The sequence below is a fragment of the Chaetodon auriga genome, chromosome 24 (genome assembly GCF_051107435.1).
Source record: "Chaetodon auriga isolate fChaAug3 chromosome 24, fChaAug3.hap1, whole genome shotgun sequence".
NCBI classification, from domain to species: domain Eukaryota; kingdom Metazoa; phylum Chordata; class Actinopteri; order Chaetodontiformes; family Chaetodontidae; genus Chaetodon; species Chaetodon auriga.
Window position 1 is genome coordinate 2644120 of NC_135097.1, and position 21000 is coordinate 2665119.

General features: G+C 43.4%; 1 protein-coding gene across 1 annotated transcript; it reads left to right on the forward strand.

Annotated features, from left to right (window-relative positions):
- Window positions 1-412: 412 nt before the first annotated feature.
- Window positions 413-20931, forward strand: LOC143316751 (uncharacterized). The gene is made up of 32 exons (XM_076724379.1): window positions 413-510; window positions 3055-5302; window positions 7038-7099; window positions 7612-7650; window positions 7921-8148; window positions 8259-8545; window positions 8685-8887; window positions 9093-9221; window positions 9589-9687; window positions 9819-9856; window positions 9981-10798; window positions 10953-11147; window positions 11240-11274; window positions 11674-11826; window positions 11991-12119; window positions 12304-12342; window positions 12571-12696; window positions 12800-12926; window positions 13257-13427; window positions 13562-13596; window positions 14154-14318; window positions 14450-14584; window positions 14684-14722; window positions 14809-14949; window positions 15318-15412; window positions 15559-15582; window positions 15914-16070; window positions 16161-19262; window positions 19382-19487; window positions 19724-19840; window positions 19967-20088; window positions 20178-20931. Exons 2-32 carry the CDS (start codon window positions 3356-3358, stop codon window positions 20250-20252), a joined length of 9138 nt encoding a protein of 3045 aa, XP_076580494.1. The 5' UTR covers window positions 413-510; window positions 3055-3355; the 3' UTR covers window positions 20253-20931.
- The last annotated feature ends 69 nt before the right edge of the window (window positions 20932-21000 follow it).

Consider the following 21000-nt stretch of genomic DNA (forward strand, 5'->3'; position numbering starts at 1 on the left):
TACTTAACCTCAATTGATTCACACCACAGAATATTAATAGGAATAACTATTCCTGTTCATTTCTTCAAAATAAAGTGGATAAATGCACAACCTTGAAACACTACATCACACACAATGTTCCATCCACGAATCGATGAAGTGAGAATTTACTGATCATTTCAATCATACTGTCAATAATAGTCAGTTTATTGTAATTCTCAGTTCCAAAATACAAATAAAAATGCTTTTAAATAATAAAAATGCTGCGTTTAAATACAATGCTGTTCGAGCCAGTTGTAGGTTAATGTAAACAAAATAAGAGCCTGCTACAAAAAAAATCAATACACAAGACTGTGAGCCTCTATAAAATTTCAGATTGTCCTCAAACGGCTGCGCTTTTGTTTTGAAGGTGGGACACCAAAACCGGAAGTCTGCATTTCCGTTTGCTGCGTGTGGAGACTACTTCCTAACAGCAGTGCGATGAAAAGATTCAGCACATCGAAATTGCAAGACTCACTGAAATAACGAAAGGTATGCGACACAAATGTTGTAGAACCCGGAGCGAAACACCACGACCTTCTAGTCGCTTCACGTCGTGTTTGTTCACAGTCCTCCGGAAGTTAGCTGCTGCTAGCACGCGAGGCCAGTTTGGCTCGCGAGCTGTTTGGGTTTTACGTCAGAAATCAAACACAGGCTTTGACAGCATGTTGAAGGTTTGCGGTTGCGTTTTTAATCTGAAACCTGGATCTGGGAGCTTGTGACGGTTGAGTTCAGGCCCGTGGCTCCTCGGACAGCTACGACCTGATAAACGTGCTAAATCTGGATTCAACCCTTCGGTCAAACAGTCCAAAACGTACAAACAGTACGCTGGAACGAATGTCTGCATTGCTAAAGCTAATCGTGTGGATGTGACGCAGCTGTAAAAAGTTTACAAATAACACCACATTTCTTCCTTGTTTAAGTCAAGAAGTGATTCGAGACATTAAGTGATAAATGCTGTAAGTTATTTATATTTTGTATATATATATATATATATATATATATGGCCCTGTTAAACGTCATCATGTCACGTTTCTTGCTAAGTAACAGTGCAGTATATCAGCAATTAATACTAATAATAGCGATATTTTAATCAGACTGCTTATTCAGCCGTGTTGACTCAGTCCTGTGATAAGTTCATGCTAATACCATATTTTATTAATGTTATGATTTTCTGACTTGATAACAGGCCTTTTTATGGCAGACATTTTTGTAATAGTTTGAAAAGCTCAGGTGCAACTAATAACATGACCAGTGACTTTCTTCTATTCAAGTAACTCTTGTGTTCCGGTACTGCATGTGGCATTGAGGGCTACCCATCATGCCTTGCAAACATCTCAGGAAAGACAATGAGCAATGGACATGGCAGCGTCAAACTGCATTCAATTTCCTGTTAATGCAAGAAGTAGAAAGGTTTCCGTTCGCAATCTTGATGCTGACTTTGTACTTGTTCTTGTGTTGAGGGGCAAATTTGGGATAAAGCAAGCCAGTGTGGAAGTGCCAAAAGCTTCCGTTCCTCCGTTCACAGTGACTATTCAGAAGCCAGTGGGTGACGTCACAGAGACTACGTCAATGTTTTATACATCCAGTGAATGAAAACTCAGCAGGCGTTTAGCAGTCCTTCAAACAACCCAAGGGGCCACACTGGGGCCAAGTTGTTTCAGGTCCTGGTTAAACTGAAGTATGATCCAGGAAGTCTATTTGAATGACTATATAGGACCCATGAGATTGAAGGCTTATAAGACTCACTGAAAACAATGCACAGTGGTTGTATAACACCCTGAGGCAGGATTTTGCAACTCTGAAACCATATTACAGCATGAATAGGAATGTGTATCTTCTTGTTCATCCCTTCGCTGTGCTGGATGGAGTTGTGTTGCGGTCTGGCAAAAGTTGATCCTGAATCAACTACATGTTTTGGTTTTTTTTTTCTGCTTTAGCACATCCACTGCATCTTCAGACTTGTACCTTGTTGAAATGAATGTGGGGTCTGCCAGTTGTTTTGTTTGTTTGTTTTCACAGTGATTCAACTTGCTAAATGAATGTCAGGGTTTGTTTTCCTGTGATGTGTCACCTGAAGCACAGTATTCTAGGTGTTTGTCTTTCTGAATGAAGAGTTTTGCAAGAAATGGGTTTTTCCGTGTAAATGGGTGTAGGTGGACGGGCAGCAACAGAAGTCCTGCAAAGTTTTGGATTGCAGTTGTCAGTGCGGGTAATCATTTTTGAAAAACACATAGGTCTTGGATCTTTTCGGGTTGTGAAGTTTTGGACATCTACAGCTGTTTCTGTGGCTAGCTTGTTGTTAGACAAGGCTAACAACAAGCTAGCCATGGAAACATTCTGTAGCTTATCTTTGCTAAATTAGCTTAATTTAGCTGGCTTTGTCAGACATCGACATTGCACAGATGACTTGTTGTAGTGCTACTGTTAGCGTGTACGTGTCAAGAAGGGATTGGGCAACCTCCGCATTGCCTTTCAGCTGACTGGACATGACTAATGGCTGCGTTGTGTTCCGATAGTAAAATATGTATCACCAAAAACCAGCACAGCAAAAACAAATAGACTGCAATTCAATTCAGCTTTCAACAGTTGTATTAAATCAAGTAAGCAAACTAATATTGTGTGTGTGTGTCTGTGTGAGAAAGACTTGTCCCACAGTCCCAGCCTACTTGATAAAAGAGTCTGTTTTGTTTCCCCACAATTCCAAAACAGTTGAGACCACATCCAGTGTACAACCTCAAAAAGAAACTCATTAGTCAGGTTTGGAGCGACCAATGAAATAGAATGAAATAATATTGCTGCTCCAGCCTTAACAGCAGTGACCTTGTTTTCCCTTTTCTTGTCTATGCTTTGCTGCCTTTGCCTCCTTTGTTCTGTCTTGCTAGTGAAGACCAGGAAATGAAATGAATGTATATCCAACAGGAAGCACCAAAGTGAATAACTCAAGACGTGGCCTCCCAGATGATGGATACCCATCGAAGAAGCTGAAGTCCAATCCCACTCAATAACTCCTTCCTTTGTTTTTTCATTTTTTAGCTTTTCATTGCCATCGGAGCATTGTGCCGCTTCTCCTGCCCTAGGGCCCTTAACGAGCTCTCTACTTGGAGGGCTCCCAGGGAGCTCGCTCCTGATTGGCCAGCAGGCTTCCTCCTTGCAGCTGGCTCAACTGAAAGCACAGCTAGCACTGACACAGATAAACAACGCTCTCGCCATTGGTAGCCGAGCTGCAACCTTTCCAACCAACTCCAACCCACCTGCACGCTACATACCTACAGCACCTCCCTCCCCCACTGCTGCAGCCATCAATCTCCTTAACCTTCTGAAGATCGCAAACACCATGTCCCATCCCCTGTATAACCCCTATGGCTCTGGGAGCCAAAGTTCTACCCAGATGCAGTATGGACTCTCCAGTATATCAGCAGAGAGGGACCCTCGGAGATCAACTTCTCACCTTGGACCTGGGTCCAGCTACAGTTCTTCTGAAGTTTCCTCTTCAGTTTCTGGCAACTCTCGGGGAGTGCTCCCATCACTGATGTCACTGTCGACGAGCTTTAAGCCTGAACAGAGTAGAGCCATAATGGATGAGAACATAGAGCGCTCGATTGACATGCATATTACCAGAGCCAGAGAGGAGGTGAGGCTTCATGGCAAATCAGCACATCAGCCCTTAGACCAGGGCACTCGCCTTACCACCACTCAAAGGGATGAGTTTCGCTCTTATGGCACAGGAATGGCCTCTTACCCAATGTCCTCAACCTCTGCCTCTCAAGGACGTAAACACTTGAACGAAGAAAGTAGCTCCTTAGACTGGTCGTCGAGCTACAAAAGGACCACTCCTGATGACTCTAACTTTTATTCATCATCTTCATCTAACTATGCAAGTGGTGGTGACGGTAGGTTTAATGACCCCAGTAAAAGAGACCATGAAATGCAGTCTATTCCAGGATTAGGTGATTATGACTCTACAGTGTTAGACAGACCTGCACCCTCAACAGAGTCCAGTCGACCCAAGTACACCTCTGAATCAGCTGCTAGCATTCTTCTGCAGTTTGGACTTGAGAAAGAGGACTTGGAACATCTCATCTCCTACCCTGAAGACCAGATAACTCCTGCTAACTTGCCATTCATCTTGCGCCAAATACGTATTCATAAGGCCAAGGGGGCACCCACTGCAGTTCAGTCAAAACCCTCCCTCAGACCCCAACCCACCAGAAACCAGGGTGGAATGGACAGTCACAGCTTCAGTAGTTCCGGAGGGGCAGGGATGCACCAGGAAAAAATGTCATCAGCTGTTCTTCCAAGTAAAGTGATTGACTATGGACATACTGGCAAATATACTGGAGGGACAGGGGATGAGATTGGAAGGACCAATGACAGTAGAGCTGACAGTAGTGGGAGTGGGAGTATGTTGCTGATGGACACTTACGATAGCAGCAGACACAGTCAAGAACTGCTGCAAAAAAATACAACAGAGGTAAAAAGCAGTGCCTTCGGTTCTTCACGTGAGCAGGCGAGTTCTGTTACAGGTCTCAGCTCTTTGTACAGTTCAGTACTGAACTCTGTGGCTCCCCCAAGCCATAATCAGACCAAGCGATTACAGACCCAACCAAACCAGACTTCTCAAACAGCCTTCAGCCCTCTCTTACTGCCAAAGAAAGACACCGTTCTCAAGTCTGAAGCCTCCAAACCTGTACCCTTGAAAGAACCAGAAGGCAGTCGCCAGTTTAAAACTCAGTCACCTGGCACTGTGTTCCATGGTGTGCATCCCAGTCGACCTAGCCTTGTGCTTATTGGCAGTAACGATGCCACAGGCACTAAGGATCAGACCAAAACTCAAGGTAAAGGCTCAGCAGTTGCGAAGAAGAAGAAAAAGCAGCAGCCAATGCAGCAACAGCCAAAGCAGGAGACGCACCAGATGCAGAAGCAAGCGGTATCACAGATGGGGCAAGCAATGTGGCCTCCAGTTTTTTCTGCAGCAAAACCTGTTCCCCCTGCTCCTTTCATCCCCAGCGTCGCTGGTGCCTCACGTGCCATTGGACGATCGGTATTTATTCCTGGTGATCCTCGCACTATTGTTATTCCTCCAGCTCTACCTCCGCCAGTACCAGCCCTGATGACCTTCAATCACATGATGCCGCCGACTTCCAACTGGCAGCCTCCAGCAACAATGTCAGTCTCCAAGGGTCTGCCAACGGCTGCCATGATGCATGACTATGCAGCGGCCTCACCGAGAATCTTTCCACATACCTGTTCTCTGTGTAACAAAGAATGTACTCATATGAAGGTGAGTGGAAGACTGTGCTCTGTTCGCTCTCCCTTTAGGAAATTGTGCATTGTTTATTTCAATTTGGAAAATGTTTGTTCTTTTTGATCATAAAATCTCAATTAAGACTTGTTTCTTTTTTTTATTTTGTGGGGAGGTACTGAAGAGGTTAATTTCTTTAAAAGTGTAAGGGTGATACTTTTAAGCCTATTGGGAAGGATTTGTATGAAATATTATTTGAATTTTGATAAACTAGTAATTACTTTTAATGCTAGCCAGAAGCCTTGCACATTTACGCTATGTTCCATTTTGCAAAACCTAGCTCGGATGGCAATCTGGGAGAGATTGTTTAAAACTGTTAATTGATTTTGATGTACATTTTGTATCAAAATGTTTCAAGGATGCCATTCACAGCTAACTGTTTATCTCTGTCGGTAGTTCTTGCTTACAGTGTGTGATGCACATGTGATTTGATTGACCTAAAATGGAAGGTAGAACTTCTTGTCTAGTTTCTATACATGGTCAAAATAATTGGTGTATAAGCACAACTGCCAGATTTACACTGCTGGCTGTTACATAATTTGATATAAAACGATGAGATGCCGTGAACTGAGACGAAACCAAGAGGGAATCAAGAGCTCTGAAGACGTGATGAGCGAGTTTCTAAAAAACTAGTTCATCAGAGGATGGTGACAAATGGCTGTTTCCCTTCTTGAGTTATTTGAAACAGTTTGTACTGGATGTATATTTTATTTGTTCGACCTAGTGGAGATATTAGTAATGCATTTTGTTACTTTAATTAATTTCTTATGTGACAGTGAATGTCAATTATTTTGTAATAATTGTTATTATGGAGCCAAGCTCCCCTTTTTTATTTATTTTCAAGTAGTTTTGTGTCCTTTTTAAAGGAATTCCAATCACTACCGGGAAGCCAGCAGCGTGCGTCATGAACAACACAATCAGCAGAGATTTTTTTTGACAATCTTTCTTTCATTATCTTCCTCCTTTTGGGACATTTACACATTTTGGCAAAGAAAGAAAAGACACCAACTTCCTCCTCCTTTCGCCAGTTTCCACATCTTCCTTCATCTGATCCAGATGTCTTAGCTTCAGTGTTTTTGTCCTGATCCATATTTGTGACCTTTGCTGAGATGACCAAACCCGAAGGAACTGCATGAGACTGAAGAGCAGACATCAAGAACCCAAGAAGAAGAACCTTTTATTTTGGCTGTTTGTGACTGGCATGCCTGTGTTTGTTATATTCACGATAAAGACTTGTTGCCCACGAACTCAAGTTGACTTTTAAGTCAGCTGTAACTACAGAGGAAATGATTTAACGCCCTTAATTTTGTCCATAATATACTTGAATTCATGTTTATTTTGTCACCACTCTTTGGCTTGTACCAGAGCCATGATTTAAGCACAACTTTTTACTCACTCTCAGCTCCTCACTTTGGCTCAGGGTTCCTATTTTTGGACGGCTACCATTGGTTGAAGATTTAAAGAAACGAGAGGAGTATATATTTTGTAGTACTCGCTCTTCTAATATCAACTTGGACTTGACAGATTCAGAAGACCAACACGGAGACAAACTTTGGAGATTTAAGGAACTTTTTAAGGCTACTGTAATGTTGAATAAAACATGTCTGTGTTGTCAGTCAACCACAAAAAAGGCAGTTGAGATATTCAAGCTGAAAGCAGTTGTGATGACAAATGAGGCTTCTAAATGCTGTGTGTCTTTTGTTCTGACTACTAGGACTGGATCTCCCACCAGAACACCAGCCTTCACCTCCAGAACTGCAAACTCCTGCGAGCACGGTCAGTCCTTTCACTTTTCCTTTTTAAAGATCTTGTTAGTTTTTTCTTAGCTGGGTTTTAATTTTTTTTTCTTTGTCCTTTTTTTTAAAGTTTTTGCAAAATGTCCACCAGGGACGCGCCAAAACACTGTAGAGTTTGTAATGCTAAAATTCCAACCTCAGAACTGTTTGTCCATATTGAAAGTGTCCTTTTGGTGTCACCTCGACAGCATGGTGGCACAGTCCACATAGCTCATTGTTACAGGTCTCTAAACCACCTTACCTGCATCAGTTAAAGTGTGTACCCTGAAGGGTCTCTCTTGAACCCCCATTGTCGGTTGGTTTGGGAAACTTCTGCCATACTTCATAAACCCTTTGGGAATGTGTTCTTTAAGATGCCTCTTGTGGTTCTTATATAATTCTTCAGAATCTTTAAAATTCCTCGACATCCTTTGACTTCAGAAGCATCACCTGAAAACGACCCCTTTGACCACCTGACTGATCTTTTTTTTTTTTTTTTTTTTCCTCCAACAGATACTCAGAATGGGATGGTGAGGTAGCACTCGGCCCAAGGTAAACTTTTCAGACTGGCCAGACACTCTGTTTTTTTTTGCTCTGAAGTAGTTTTAACTCACTAATAAGGAGTTAATCAAATAGGTTAATTGGCTTTTATGCATGGCCTGAAGAAATTTGGCTCTGAAACTTGTCCAGGCAGACAAATTTGTGATCCATCCAGACCTGTTAGTTTTCAGACATGTGTCAAACACAGCAGTTTGCACTGCTGATACAAATTTTTCTTTCCTGTCCTTCATGTCTGCTTTTCTTGTCCATTGCTCTCTTCAGCAAAGCAGTTGCTGCCGTTCCAGATGCCTCTCCCTCCACCTCTACGAAGGCTTCCCAACATCGTCACCAGAAAACCAGGCATGGAAGCTGTTCCCGTTCCCGTTCCCGCTCCCGCTCATCCAGCCCCCGTCACCGCTCATCCAGCCCCCGTCACCACTGGAGCTCGGAGGGTAGAAAGAAACGCAGGAGCCGATCACGATCACCACACACCTCCAGATACTCTCGCAGGTAGAATTTTAGCTTCTTTGGAATCATCACTAGATTTGAGAAATCTAGACATTTTTTAAATTCGCACTGATTAATGAGTTCTAAAATGGTTCCATCCATACTTTCTTCAGGTCCAGGTCTCGTTCTCGCTCTCGTTCTCGTTCTCGCTCTCACTCTCACTCTCCATGGTATGACCGCCCGGCCTCCTTCCGCTATCGATCACGTTCAAAGAGCCCTGAGAGACGATCATCACCGAGGAGGAGAGACGAGAGGCGATCATCTCCGAGGAGGAGCCGTGAGAGACAATATTCTCCAAGGAGGAGCCATGAGGGACGATCGTCCACAGAAAGGTCATCCCCTCAACGAAAGAAGTCCAGCAGTTCAGAGAGACTGGTCAAGAAACTACTGGAAACATCAGGTTTGACATTTTAAGACCTCTGAATCTAAAGTAAAGCCTCTGTTTAGAGACTTATCCTGTTACTGAACATACCTGCACCTCTTATAGAGCCAGAAGCTGCAGTTCAGCCTGACACTCTGCTTTGTCTTCGTCCCTCTAGCTGTCCAGTCTCTGTCAAAGCAGTCTGACCTGGAGGCCGTGGTTAAAACTCTGGCTCCTGCTTTACTGGCCGAGCTCGCCAAGATGAAGTCCTCGTCGTCAAAACGCTCCTCGTCTCATCCCTCTGCAGAAGGAAGCAGATCGTCTTCTCCTTCCTCTTTTTCATGCTCCTCCTCTACAGAGTCAACTTCGAAGCTCTCTAAAGTAAAGCCCTGTGTGTGTGTGTGTGTGTGTGTGTGTGTGTGTGTGTGTGTGTGTAAGAATGTTCCAGGAAAGTTTGCTACATTTTATCAAGACCAAACCTTATATGATACTTTATTGCTACATATAAGCAAAAAAATAACGTAGCCTGAAAGGCCCGAAAGCTTTATATCTGCTCTAATTTTGAGTTTTCTTTCTCTTGGCTCAGTCTGGTAAACCTCCAACCATGGTGCGACTAGAAGGGATTCACAGTTCTCTCTCTCACAATGATGTGACCGCTGCTGTGGAGAACATTGGTAAAACCAAGTCGGTTGTGCTGTATCGGTCCAAACAGCAGGTGTGTATAGACAGTGGACAGCGTATTTGGTGTTTCTTCTACCCAGGGCTAAATTTGCTAATGCTCTGCCTTTTCGTAATATGCAGAATATAGTGTTGTTATCACACCCTGAAACCATCAGTATCAACCATAATTTGCTCATTCTTTTTGATATAAACTGAAAACAGCACAAAGACAATATAATTAATGTTTTACCTCATCAGCTTCACTGATTTATGTAAATATGATTTAAAGATGATGTAAAAATACAAATAACTTGATCTTAACAGTTTAAAGAATTGGTTTGTTAGACATGTAGTGGTAATGCAAAGGTGTGTGTGTGTGTGTGTGTGTGTGTGTGTGTGTGTGTGTGTGTGTGGACATGTAGGCAATCGTGCGTTTCGAGAAAGAGGAAGATGCTCAGAAACTCAAGAGCATGAAGGCCCTCGACGTGAAAGGAACAGAGATTCGTGTTGTTGGAGGAAAGGTATGACGCTTTCCTGTAAATATGCATGTTAACATTTGTCTGCTGTAGTGTAATCTGCTTATTGACAATGTGACCCATTGTCAATAAGCAGATTCACCTAAAATAACAAATCTCAATTTGTTTGTTTCCAGGAGACTGTTTCAAAGCAGCAAAAGAAGCCTCCTGAGAAGTAAGACATGATTCATTCAGACCTCTTTGTCACAGTGATGGAGGGTTTTATCTCTTTTTGGCAATATATAAAGAGAAATATTATTTTCTCCCACTTGACCCATGTGACTCTCGTTTGTTCACAGAAAACCTGACACACCCAGTGTCTCCAAACCTCAAAACGCTCCAAAATCCCAAATAACTAGAAAGGTTCTCCCTCCCACAGCTGACACACCTCAGCTTAAAGGGTCTTTACCATCTGCAGCCAAAAAAACTCCAACAGGCAAACTCACCAATCAGAAAGTTGCAGCTAAAAGCTCAGTTCAAGGTGTAACGACTGTCGCTAAATCAAAAGTGTTGGTTTCCAAAGCGAAAAACATCTCAACCAAGCAGGTAGCTAAAACAGTAAAAACAGGAAAGCTGCCTGCGAAGGGAGCTGTGAAAAAAGTCGTGGTAAAGCAAAAAGCATCGTCAGGATCCAAGTCCGCCGCTGATGACTCTGAACAAAAAGCTGTACCTGAAAAAACCAGTGCTAAAGAATCTGTGGTGGTGCTGAAAGAGACAGCCGAGGGTGATGGAACAGAAAAGGTGGCAGCGTCTGAAGCTCAGCATCAAGCTAAACCTGTTGAGGACGCTGAACCAATGGAGCTTGGGGAAGCAGGACGTGAAGTGGCAGAGCCCATGGAAGATGGAAGCTGTGCTGAAGGAGAAGGGAAAAAACCAACAACTACAGAGGCCGTGCCTGAAAATTCAGCAGACAAATCCAATGAGACTCGACCACCAGCCAGTACAGTGGAGACCAGATCAACAGAAGCCTCCACCAAAGCTTCACCACAGGTCCAGCAAAGCACCCTGTCAGAACCAGAGTCCACTGCACCAGGACCAGAGACCAAGACGGAGGCTTCACAAATGCAACAGCAAGCAGCTGTGGAGGCAAAGGTGGAGACAAGAACAATGCAAGAAGGTAGCAGTTGTCATTTTTCACAAATGTTACTCAAAGTCCATCAAGTTTTGGGTCATGGCATTAAGGGTTGCTGTCTGGGGTCAACAGATATAGTGTGAGTATAGAGGAGAAAGGGGAGATGATGATCTTTTAAATCCTGCTGTTCATCTTGCAGATGCTGTGACTGCAGTGAAGACACAAACTGATGCAGCATCAGCAAACAATTCATCTGTCACAATTAAACCAAAAGGTGCAGCTGTCAGCATCCAGCAACCAGCAGCGTCCACGCCGTCCACGCCGTCCCCGGCTGCAGTGACCGGTCTGACTGTTGGGGAGATGGTAGAAAAACGGCTGCATCGAAGCAGAATAAGTAAGAACAGTTTGTCTGTCACAAATGTCTGTACGTCATCATAACTTTACAGTCCTTCCTCCGTTTTAACGTCTTCTTTGCCTCTTTCACAGTGTGCCTCAACAGGAAAACTTGCTTCACACCAAAAGTAGGTTCCATCAAATCACCTATATGAAGCATTACAAGATGCAAGAAGGGTCAAGATAAAGAGTATACAGAATTAAAAAAATAACCGTGTATATGTACTTTATGTCCAGATTATAAGAATGCTAATTTCCATAAAATTACAATTGCCAATATTGTTATGAAAAAAATACATTGAGAAAACACTGAATTGAACAAATCTGTGTATATGTACAATATGTACAGTTTCTAACAAAACTGTTGCCAATATGGATAATAAATAGTTTTCTTATTGCACAGGTGAAAAAAAAAATAATGTGAGCATATCTTAGCATGAATAACAGCAGTGTAAAACAGGTTTCTGATCAGTCTCCACTCATTATTTCCCCGTCTCTCTCTCTCTTTCTGTCCGTAATGTTTCCAGTTTTTCCAGCTTGGTAAGAAGCTGTTGCTCATAACCGGACTGCCGAAGTATCACGATGGCTGCTACACTGAGGACGACGTTGTCAAACTGCTCACGCCATTTGGGTTTGAACACACAGACGACAGCATCTATGTCATTCCTCAGACGTGCATGGTAGGCTCCAGGTTATAGATCCGGTTTATGAGCTCCATGTTTCTGCTTTTGCTTTTTTTAGTCTTTGATTAGAACAAGTGATTCTGTGATCTCTGTTTGATGTGGGTACTAAGTACAAGTAAATAAAAGTAGTAATGCATGTTTGTGACTGGCTCTCCTCTCAGGCCTTCTTGGCGATGCCGACTTTGGAAAAGGTTCACAGCATATTGAAAGTCACAGAAAGGAGTGACATTTTTTTCAAAGGGTCTAAACTCTTTTTCTATGTGGTCGCCAACGGCATGGAAATGACCCCGGTAAGCATGCACATGACACTTTCTTCACTGATGGGTTTTTATTGATGTTCAGTTTATTCAGAACGCCTGAAAAACAACGATACAATATGAAAGTGTTATATGGAAAACATTATTCAGTGACTAAGGAGTATTGTGGAAAAGTATCTGCATTTTAACGCTGCGCACTTTGATGTTTCTGTTTCAGTTTGGGTTTTATAAATCACTGATGAAGCTGATGAAGGCTGTAAGTGATGCACACACACACACACACACACACACACACACACACACACACACTCTTAACTCCTTAGCATTCGTAAACTGCTTTAAATTTTGTCGACAAAGTAATCACCTCCATTCTCCAAAAGCTGGGAACTACCAACAGAGACGTAAAACAGTGAAGGAGCACAGAAAACTTGTGTCCTCTTGTTGGCATTTTGGTTTGAATGTTCACTTCCTGTTGTTGATGCAGCGTGTGCTTGATGATGGCGGGAAAACGGTCTTCATCAAGAACATTTCACCGAGTGAGGTCCGGGACCTCCGGGAAGCTTTGAAAAAGATCTGTTCTGTCAGGAACTACCTGCCTCTCCTCAACAAGGTAGAAGCAAACGCATACATGTCTGTTTAAGTGTTTTTTTTTTGTTTTTTTTTAAAAAGACTTCCTGTTGGTCTCACCTGTCAAACGTGGTTGTGGGTTCTAGGTGTTCATAGAATTTGCGTTCGTTCGCGATGCCGATCGGCTCGGAGTTTGGTACAGTCTGCTGAAAGAAGTCCCCGGACATGAAGTCAACAGGCTGAAAATAGCCCAGAGGAATTGCACATCACTACGTAAGTCTCTGTTTGAGAATGTTTTTTTTTTTTTCTTTTTCAGGTTTGATATATATAAAAAAAGAAAATCAAATTTCATATGAAAATCAAAATCCGTGAAGAGTTTCAGTCATTCAGGTCGTAGTTATCCAAGAAGGGTTGAATCAAGGGCAACTGGACTTGGTTGTAGAAGCATCAGATCGTTATCAAGGTCATTGATACCACCTGGTTCATTAGTGGTCCTGACAGCTTTGAACTTACTCAACATCAAATCAGACAAATCAGTGTCAATGAAGATTAAATAACACGACTGCTGTGTGCCTCTGTTCCGTCACTCTTGTATTTGTGCAGCACCAAAACGTCCGGAGAAGGCTCTGCCGGACACGAAGGATGTCCTTGCCGGAGCAACTATCCCTTCAGTAGAATTTGCCATCCCGCAGGGCAGCATGTCACCATTTTGGGTCACGCTGAGAAGGAGTCCGTTCCTGTTCCCCACCATGTGTCCTTGGTTCATCATCCCACGTAAGACAGACAGTTTTTCCGGCATTATTCCCTCATGTCCCTCGTGTGGGATTAATAAAGTTTTATCTCTCATCATCGTGTTAAGTTTGATACAGTAAGGTGACTGTTTGCCTCTGTTCATTTTCAACTCCAAGAATACTGGACAGCCAGAGGGCGGAATGACATTATGGTAAGTCCATCTCATCTCTCTCTGAAACCGCGACACCACCAGTGTTAGTCTGCTCAACAATCATTTCATTGTAGTTGAAAGTTGCCCAGTTTCCCTTTGCCGATCTTGTCCAATCGCTCAACCCTAATTCCCAATCTTAAAGGACTCTGATTGGGATCTAAGCCAAAAAAACTTGATTTGTACTTCCTTAATTACAACCAAAACTCAAACAAAACCCAAGCTGACTCCTCTGGCTTTACCAGATGACGACGACCCTCAGGCATTGGAGGTAGTTTGTTGAGCATGAATCAGGTGAGAATTGATCAAATGGACTGTGACTTTATGAAGCTCTCTGCTGGTCACACTGTTAAGAAATCTGTTCAGGAGAAGCTCATGTTTTTATACACGCGTTCAACCATACATCTGCCTGAAAATCACCCACTGGTCCCTTTTTTTTCCTGAAAATCCATTCTGATTTGTGTTTTTGCGTACCTGAAATTCCACTCTGACATCAAAATGTACCGTAAAGTTGAATCAGACTCGACACATGAATTGGACTTGATCATTGTGTTTTACAGAAGGCCGGTCGTCGTGGTTCCGTGTTTTCCACAGTCATGCTGACCGGTTTGCCAGAGGGGAACTACGAGCATGAGGACGTGGCCAAACTGGTCCGGTGGTATTTCCCCAAACAGAACCTTCACTCCCTGCACCACAACGTGGTGGTCTTGCCGCTGCAGAGGAGGGTAAGGAGTACAAACTGCAGACCGTTACAGGCACGAATATTACTGTAGTTAGAATGTTTTTAGTTAAACTGACCTGCATTGCTTGAGTTTCATTGTTTTTCTTTTCCTGTCCTTCCTCTCTTCACCTCCAGGCCTTTGTGTTTTTCACCAACTGGACGACGTGCTGCAATTTTGTCCGAGACCACTTCACCAAGCCGGTTTCCATCAAAGGCTCCAAGATCAGCGTCCACTTCGTCTTGGAACACATGAATCCTGGATCCAGTGAGGTACGGATGCTGGGACAAAGAATGTCGGTGTGGAACACAAATCGTTCAGATGTTTTTGATGACTTCGATGACGATCAATCACTTGTAATGTTTTTGCAGGTGATGATGTACAAGAGTCTGATGAAGTGGAGCAACGCTGTGAGTCATTAATCATTTCTGTAAGACATGTTACTTCGTTATTTTGAGATCTCTCGGCCTTAACGGCAACTATTATTCCTCTTCAGGGAGTTCCAGAGTCAGAGTCTCTGGAGGAGCGGTTGCTGTGTGTGGAGATTTCTGAGACATCTGTGGACATCGTCGGGGTGGTCATGGAAGCGGTGGCCTCCATCGCAACCTTTGTCGGTTTCCTGCCGCTCGCCAACAGGGTACAAGAACACAAACACCTGCACTGTTCACATTTAACTGTTCAAAGAACTGCAGCATCATACATACCTGCCCATTGCATGGATCCATGCACCAATAGGCACAAAATGTATCCGATCACGCTTTGAATGACAGCCCCCTCATTTGCATAACGAAGTAGACCTGCATCAAGAAATGTAAAAAGAAAGTACAGAAATTAGTTTGGACATGTATGAATGGGGAAAAATAATACATAAGTAAATGAAAAAAAAAGAATAAATCAATAGATATGATTGAAAGTAAAACTGTGAAATGGCAAAGCAGCTGTCGTCTCGTCATGTCCTTCATCTGTCCCTCCTCTCTGTCTTCCACGACTGTCGCTCTACCTCAGATATACGTTGAGATGGCCGACTCCAGCGGCGTAAAGCAGGTGGTGGAGAAATACAGCACTTTCACTCCAGACTCTTTTAAGAAGCGTGAAACTTGGTAGGCAAATTAGTTTTCTAATTGCATCTGTGTTTCTGCACACAGACTTACGAAAGCAGTTTTCCTCTGTATGTATTTTTTTTTTTTTTTCATTTTTAATCCCTCGTCATCACACCCAAACTGACCAACTCTTTTTCTCTCTCCAGGACTAAAGTTAAGGGGTTTGAGAGGTGAGTGCGTTGCTTTGTAATTGACTCTTATCTGGATTTCTCTGATTTTATAATTGAACATGCTTATATATTGTTATACTATGTTATATATGATCTCCATGATAATATATATATAGTTTTTAATATATATTAAAATATATATTACCATAAAGGTAATCATTAGTTCCAGCCCGAGATTAGTTAGTTGCAGGAAGAGAGAGATTTTGACAGTTAACTCGGAGACACTGGATGAGAACTTCAAAATTTCTTATTTCACTACCAAAGTGCTGCATTTGCGAGAACAACCTTGCGTTCATTTGCAACTGACAGTCCTTTTCTGTTTTTAATTTAGTTTGAAGAGCCTAAAACAGCGTCTACAAGATGCAAGTGAGGTCACGATAAACTGCAAACTGAACACCACCAGTGCTGAAGCTGTGAAAGGTCAAACCCAGCTTCCACCATGTGAACGTTTGGACAATGGGTCACAACCTGCTGCAGTAAATCAATTGGTGAACAATTGATCTAATTTCTTTGTTTATTCTGATTGATAAGCTGAGTCATTGCTTCAGTGATTAATTTCTTCTCTGTCCTACAACCAGGGTCAAGATGATTTTACAGTCGACACTGTTGCTTCAGACGCCTGTTTGTTCGATGAGCATAATTTCAGCTTGGATGACTTTGTCACTGTTGATGAGGTTGGTGAGGATGTGGAAGACGCCAGCCATGAGCCACATGGCTCCTCCTCATCTTCCTCCAGAACAAGACAAGAGAGGCAAAACTCGGATGTGTCGTCTGGTAGCAAACAGACGTCTGCAAGGTCTTCGAAAGACTCAAAGAATGCAGCATCTTCTTCATCGTCCTCATCCAAGTTGACTAAAGGTTCAAGCTCCTCTAACTCCAGCTCTGTGTCACCAACAAAGTCCAAACCCTCGTCCTCTGCCAAGCCCTCCTCCTCATCTCCACCATCGACTGAAACCACCTCCCTCCCTAGTCAGAAAACAAAAGAGAGCAAGACAAAATCTCCATCCAAAGCATCAGATACTGTATCCTCTGGTCGTAGTACCCTCTCGTCATCCACTGCAAGTGAAAGGGAAAAGATAACATCAGCAGCGGCTGTCAAGGCATCAACAGAAACTCATCTGGAGCCAGTCATAGAAGAAGCAAAAGCCACAGAGGGCGCAGTGGCAAAGTCTGACTACAAAGTGTCAGCAGAGGGCAATGCTGTAAAGATTCCTCAGTCAAAGACCAAAATGGGAACAGAGATGCATCCACCTCCACAGAGACATGGAGAAGAGTTGAACCAAGGCCAGAGTCAGGAGATTGATTTTAACATCAACACACTCAAAGACCAGAAGAGAAGCAAAGAGGAAGGGAAAGAAGAGGATGTTGACAAACAGACAGAGGAGGATGATGTTGAAAACTACCAAATCCTCGACTCATTTGATGATCAAACAGATGAACAGATGGAGGGCAGCTCTGAAACCCAGCAAACTGGACCTGAGGAAGGTCAGACTTTACGTAAGGAAAGCTATCAGGACTTTGATGGTGAAGACAACAAAGGCAACGCCCACCCAGAGGAGGACAGTAAAATGGAAATGGATGGTTCTGTCCAAGTGTTAGACAGTGTTGCTGAAAACCAAGAAGCTTCAAGTCAAGAGGACAATCACATTGTCCAAGATGACAGTTCCACAGCAAAGCAAGTGTCTGAGGAAGATGCAACTCCAGTGGATGACAAATCTGATGCAAAACTTGGAGTTGAAGATGCAGTGGATAAAGATCAAGAGACAAATAACAAAGATAATTTCCAAGTGTTAGATACAGGTAGCACACAAGCTGCAAGGGTCAAGAGAGATGGGAAGAAGAAAAATCAAAAAGAAGAAGAGGACAAAGGAAAAGTACTTTTAGTTGAATCCTGCAAAGCCTCCAAAGATGTGGAAGATCCTGATGACCAAGTCCCAGATGAAGACCAGCCAGAGAGAGGGACCAAGAGAGGGGAGGTGACTGCCAGAAAAGATGATGGACCATCAAAGAGGAGTGAGGCCACTACCACAGAATCCAAAAGTGAAGAGAAAGAGAAATCACCAAAGAGGAAGATGGACACCACTGCAGGGGTCTCTAAAAAAGACAGAGACACAGAAGAGGCCACTGAGGAGATGGTGTACAAGGTAGTAGATTCTGTTGGAGACGAACTGGTTCAAGATGGTACCACCACAGAAAGGACTGGTAGAAGAAGGAGTGCAAGAGGAAAGAAAGAGGATAAGATTGACTCTGTCAAGGACGAGACTGCAGATGATGAACCAACAGTTCTGACAAAATCTACCAGAGGAAAAAGGGAAAGAACAAGTAAGAAAGAGGCTTTGATTGAGGAAATGAAAAAAGAGGACACACCAACAAGAAGGAGGCCCACTCCTGCCAGAGAGTCACAAGAAGGAAACAGGGAAAAAACACCAAAGAAAGAGGAGAAAGCACCTTCAAAACACAGCACACCAACAAAGAAGAGTGACATTGTTGTAAAGGAGGAAGATGCTACCAATGAAATGTTTGGCTCCGTGGAGGACAAGGTTGTTAAGGATGATCGACCCACTCCAGCACGAAAAAGGGGAAGACCAAAGAAAGAGGTTAAAACAACTAAAAAAGACACTGGAACATTGAAGAAGGGTGAAAAAGAGGCATCTGAAACAGTGGCCGATGAAGAAGAGGTGACATATCAGATCCTTGATTCTGTGGAGGACGAGACGGTTGACGATCATGATGACAAGCTTGGCAAGAACATCGCATCTCTCTCAGGATCAACCAGAAATGAGGAAGAGGAGGAAGAGCCCACGTATCAGATCGTAGATTCTCTGGAAGATGATCAAGATGATCTGACGTCCACAGAGGTTTCTGATAGAGGGAGGAAGGAAAAACATAATGAAACTCCTACAAAAGAAGAGGTGTCGGCTGATAAAGGAGGCACACCAACACATGGTACCACAGCTGTGGAAGAATCTGAACAAATGATCGTCCAGGAGGAGAGTCTGTATCAGATAGTGGATGATTTGGACGAAGTACCCGATGATCCATCTGCTGCAGAAGAGTCTGGTAGAAGAAATAAGGAGAGAACGTCCCAAACAGACACTGAGAAAGAGGACAAGTCAACAACCAAGTCCCAAAGACGTACCGTAACAACGGAAGAGGAAAAGAAACAAAAATCACCAGAGAAAAACGACCCAACGAGCGCTCTGGTGAAGCTGGATGAAGTGAGCGAGGAGGAGGAGGATTACCCTGACGACCCGGCAGATGAGGAAGAACTGAGGAAGAGGCAAGCTTCCACAAAAAAGAAACAGTTTCCCAAAGAGCAAGAAACAAGGAGGACCAGGGCGGGAGAATGGAGGAACCAAAGGAGGCGGAGCAGCAGCAGAGGTCACAGGGAAGGGATGAGGAAGGCGAAGGAGAGAGGGAGGGAAAATGAGGAGAAGGTGGAGGTAGACACCTCAGAGCTGGTGACTCTGGATGAGGTGGGAGCAGATGAAGCCAGAGAGGAAGGAGCACAGGAGAGCCGAGACTGGGATGAGGAGATCACTGAGGGAGAGCTGCAGACACTCGTCACTCTGGATGAGTTCATAGAAGAAGAGGAGGAGGACGGAAAGGCAGAGGGAGGCGTGCAGGAGACCCGCCCACTCAGCCAGGAGGACGAATCGGTGGACTCCTTAAACCCAGAGGTAAAGATTAAGATTGAAAAACATGCACGTGTTAAATTACTGTGAAGCTCTGTGAACCAAAAAATTAGAAAACACAAATACAGAAACGCTGACGGTAAAGATGTCGTGTCTGTTTCCAGACTTTGGTGACTTTAGATGAAGCAGCCGGTGATGAGGAAGAGAAGCCGGACGAAGAGCAAGCTGAGAAAACATCAAGCTCTGCCAAACGCAAACACATTGACACAGGTGTGTGTGTGTGTGTGTGTGTGTGTGTGTGTTCTGCCAACACAACTTTATTTGCATTATACCTTTTCAGAGAACTATTGATTATCTCCGTTTAACTGATTGTGTGATTTCAAACCAGTCGACACTTTTCTCGACAGATATTTTGTGTTGTGAAAGCAGGAAAATCAAAGGATTGAATGATGATGCGAAGAATGGCTCAAACCATAAACAGACTGTTGTTTCCGTCTCTTCTCCAGCTGTGAGTAAACTGAGGAGGGAGCTTGTCGGACCTGAAGCAAAGAGATCTCGTTCTCAGTCTCCTTGTGTCGCCGCTGACTTCAAATTGCCGGCATTCAAACCCAAAACCCCCCTTGGTGAGACACACACACACACACACACACACACACACACACACACACACACACACACTAACACACTCACACACTCCAATCAGAAGCCGACAGGAGATCTCAATGATTGATCACTGTCGCCCTCTGCAGGTCAGGAGTTTGTCGTCCCCAAATCAGGATACTTCTGTAACCTCTGCTCTGTCTTCTACCTGAGCGAGAGCGCCGCCAAGGACGTCCACTGCAGCGGCCAGAGACACTACGGCAACCTGCAGGTACACACACACACACACACACACACACACACACACTGAAACACACACCTGGCCTCACGTTGTTTGTGTTCTCACCTTTCTTTTTTCAGAAACATTATCAGAAGCTTCAACAGAAACCAGCAAGAAGTTCAACACAGAGTGCTCACGGCTCCGTTTCTGATTGATCTGGACTTCAACTAACGATTTATCAATTGATCGATTTGTCAAAAATGCGACGAATTAAAGCTGGACAAGGAAAAGGTCCTCAACTCATTAGTGTGTACAATCAGCACTGTTGGTCGGGGCGGTTTAGAAGATCATCTAACTGCCGTCTGGCGCCTTTGTTCATGTAAATACTGTAAATTATACCTTGTCCATAAGACTGAATATGTATTTTAGATTCAGACACGTTGGGATTCAGACTCCCTGCAGCTCGACAGTGTTGATGCCTCGTCTGCACTCAGTTGCACAGACACACGGCATCAGTCATGTTTTGGAAAAGCTAGAAGCAGTTTATCTTTGAAAGGTACAACATGACCTCGTTTACTCATCAATTAATAATAACTTCAGTATTTTTGAGATGTTTCTGTTTGTTACTTCTTGCAAACGAGAAGAATGTAAATGTGTTTCCTGTTTTTATTTTCATCCCAGTGGAAATGCTGGAAATTTGTAAAAGACAGAGTGACGTGGTGAATAAATCACTTCTACTGAGGAGATGAAAACATGAGATCTGTGTGAGCTGAAGTGTCACATTTCCATGTCGTGGATTTGTCGATATGTTCATGCTGTTTTCTAAAACATTCTGTTGTCAAGAATTCAAGAAAATATTGTGTGAAAAATAAAAATGAAAGACTGTCACATTTCCTGTGAGGTTTCTGTATTCTTTTCCATCATCTCATCTTTGAAGTGACTTCACGGCACCTGACTGGAGAA

Coding starts and splice junctions, on each gene's coding strand:
- LOC143316751 (XM_076724379.1), top strand. CDS start 3,356: ATGTCCCATCCCCTGTATAACCCCTATGGCTCTGGGAGCCAAAGTTCT. Junction 8,546..8,684: donor GAAACTACTGGAAACATCAG/GTTTGACATTTT, acceptor TCGTCCCTCTAG/CTGTCCAGTCTCTGTCAAAG. Junction 14,723..14,808: donor TGATGAAGTGGAGCAACGCT/GTGAGTCATTAA, acceptor ATTCCTCTTCAG/GGAGTTCCAGAGTCAGAGTC.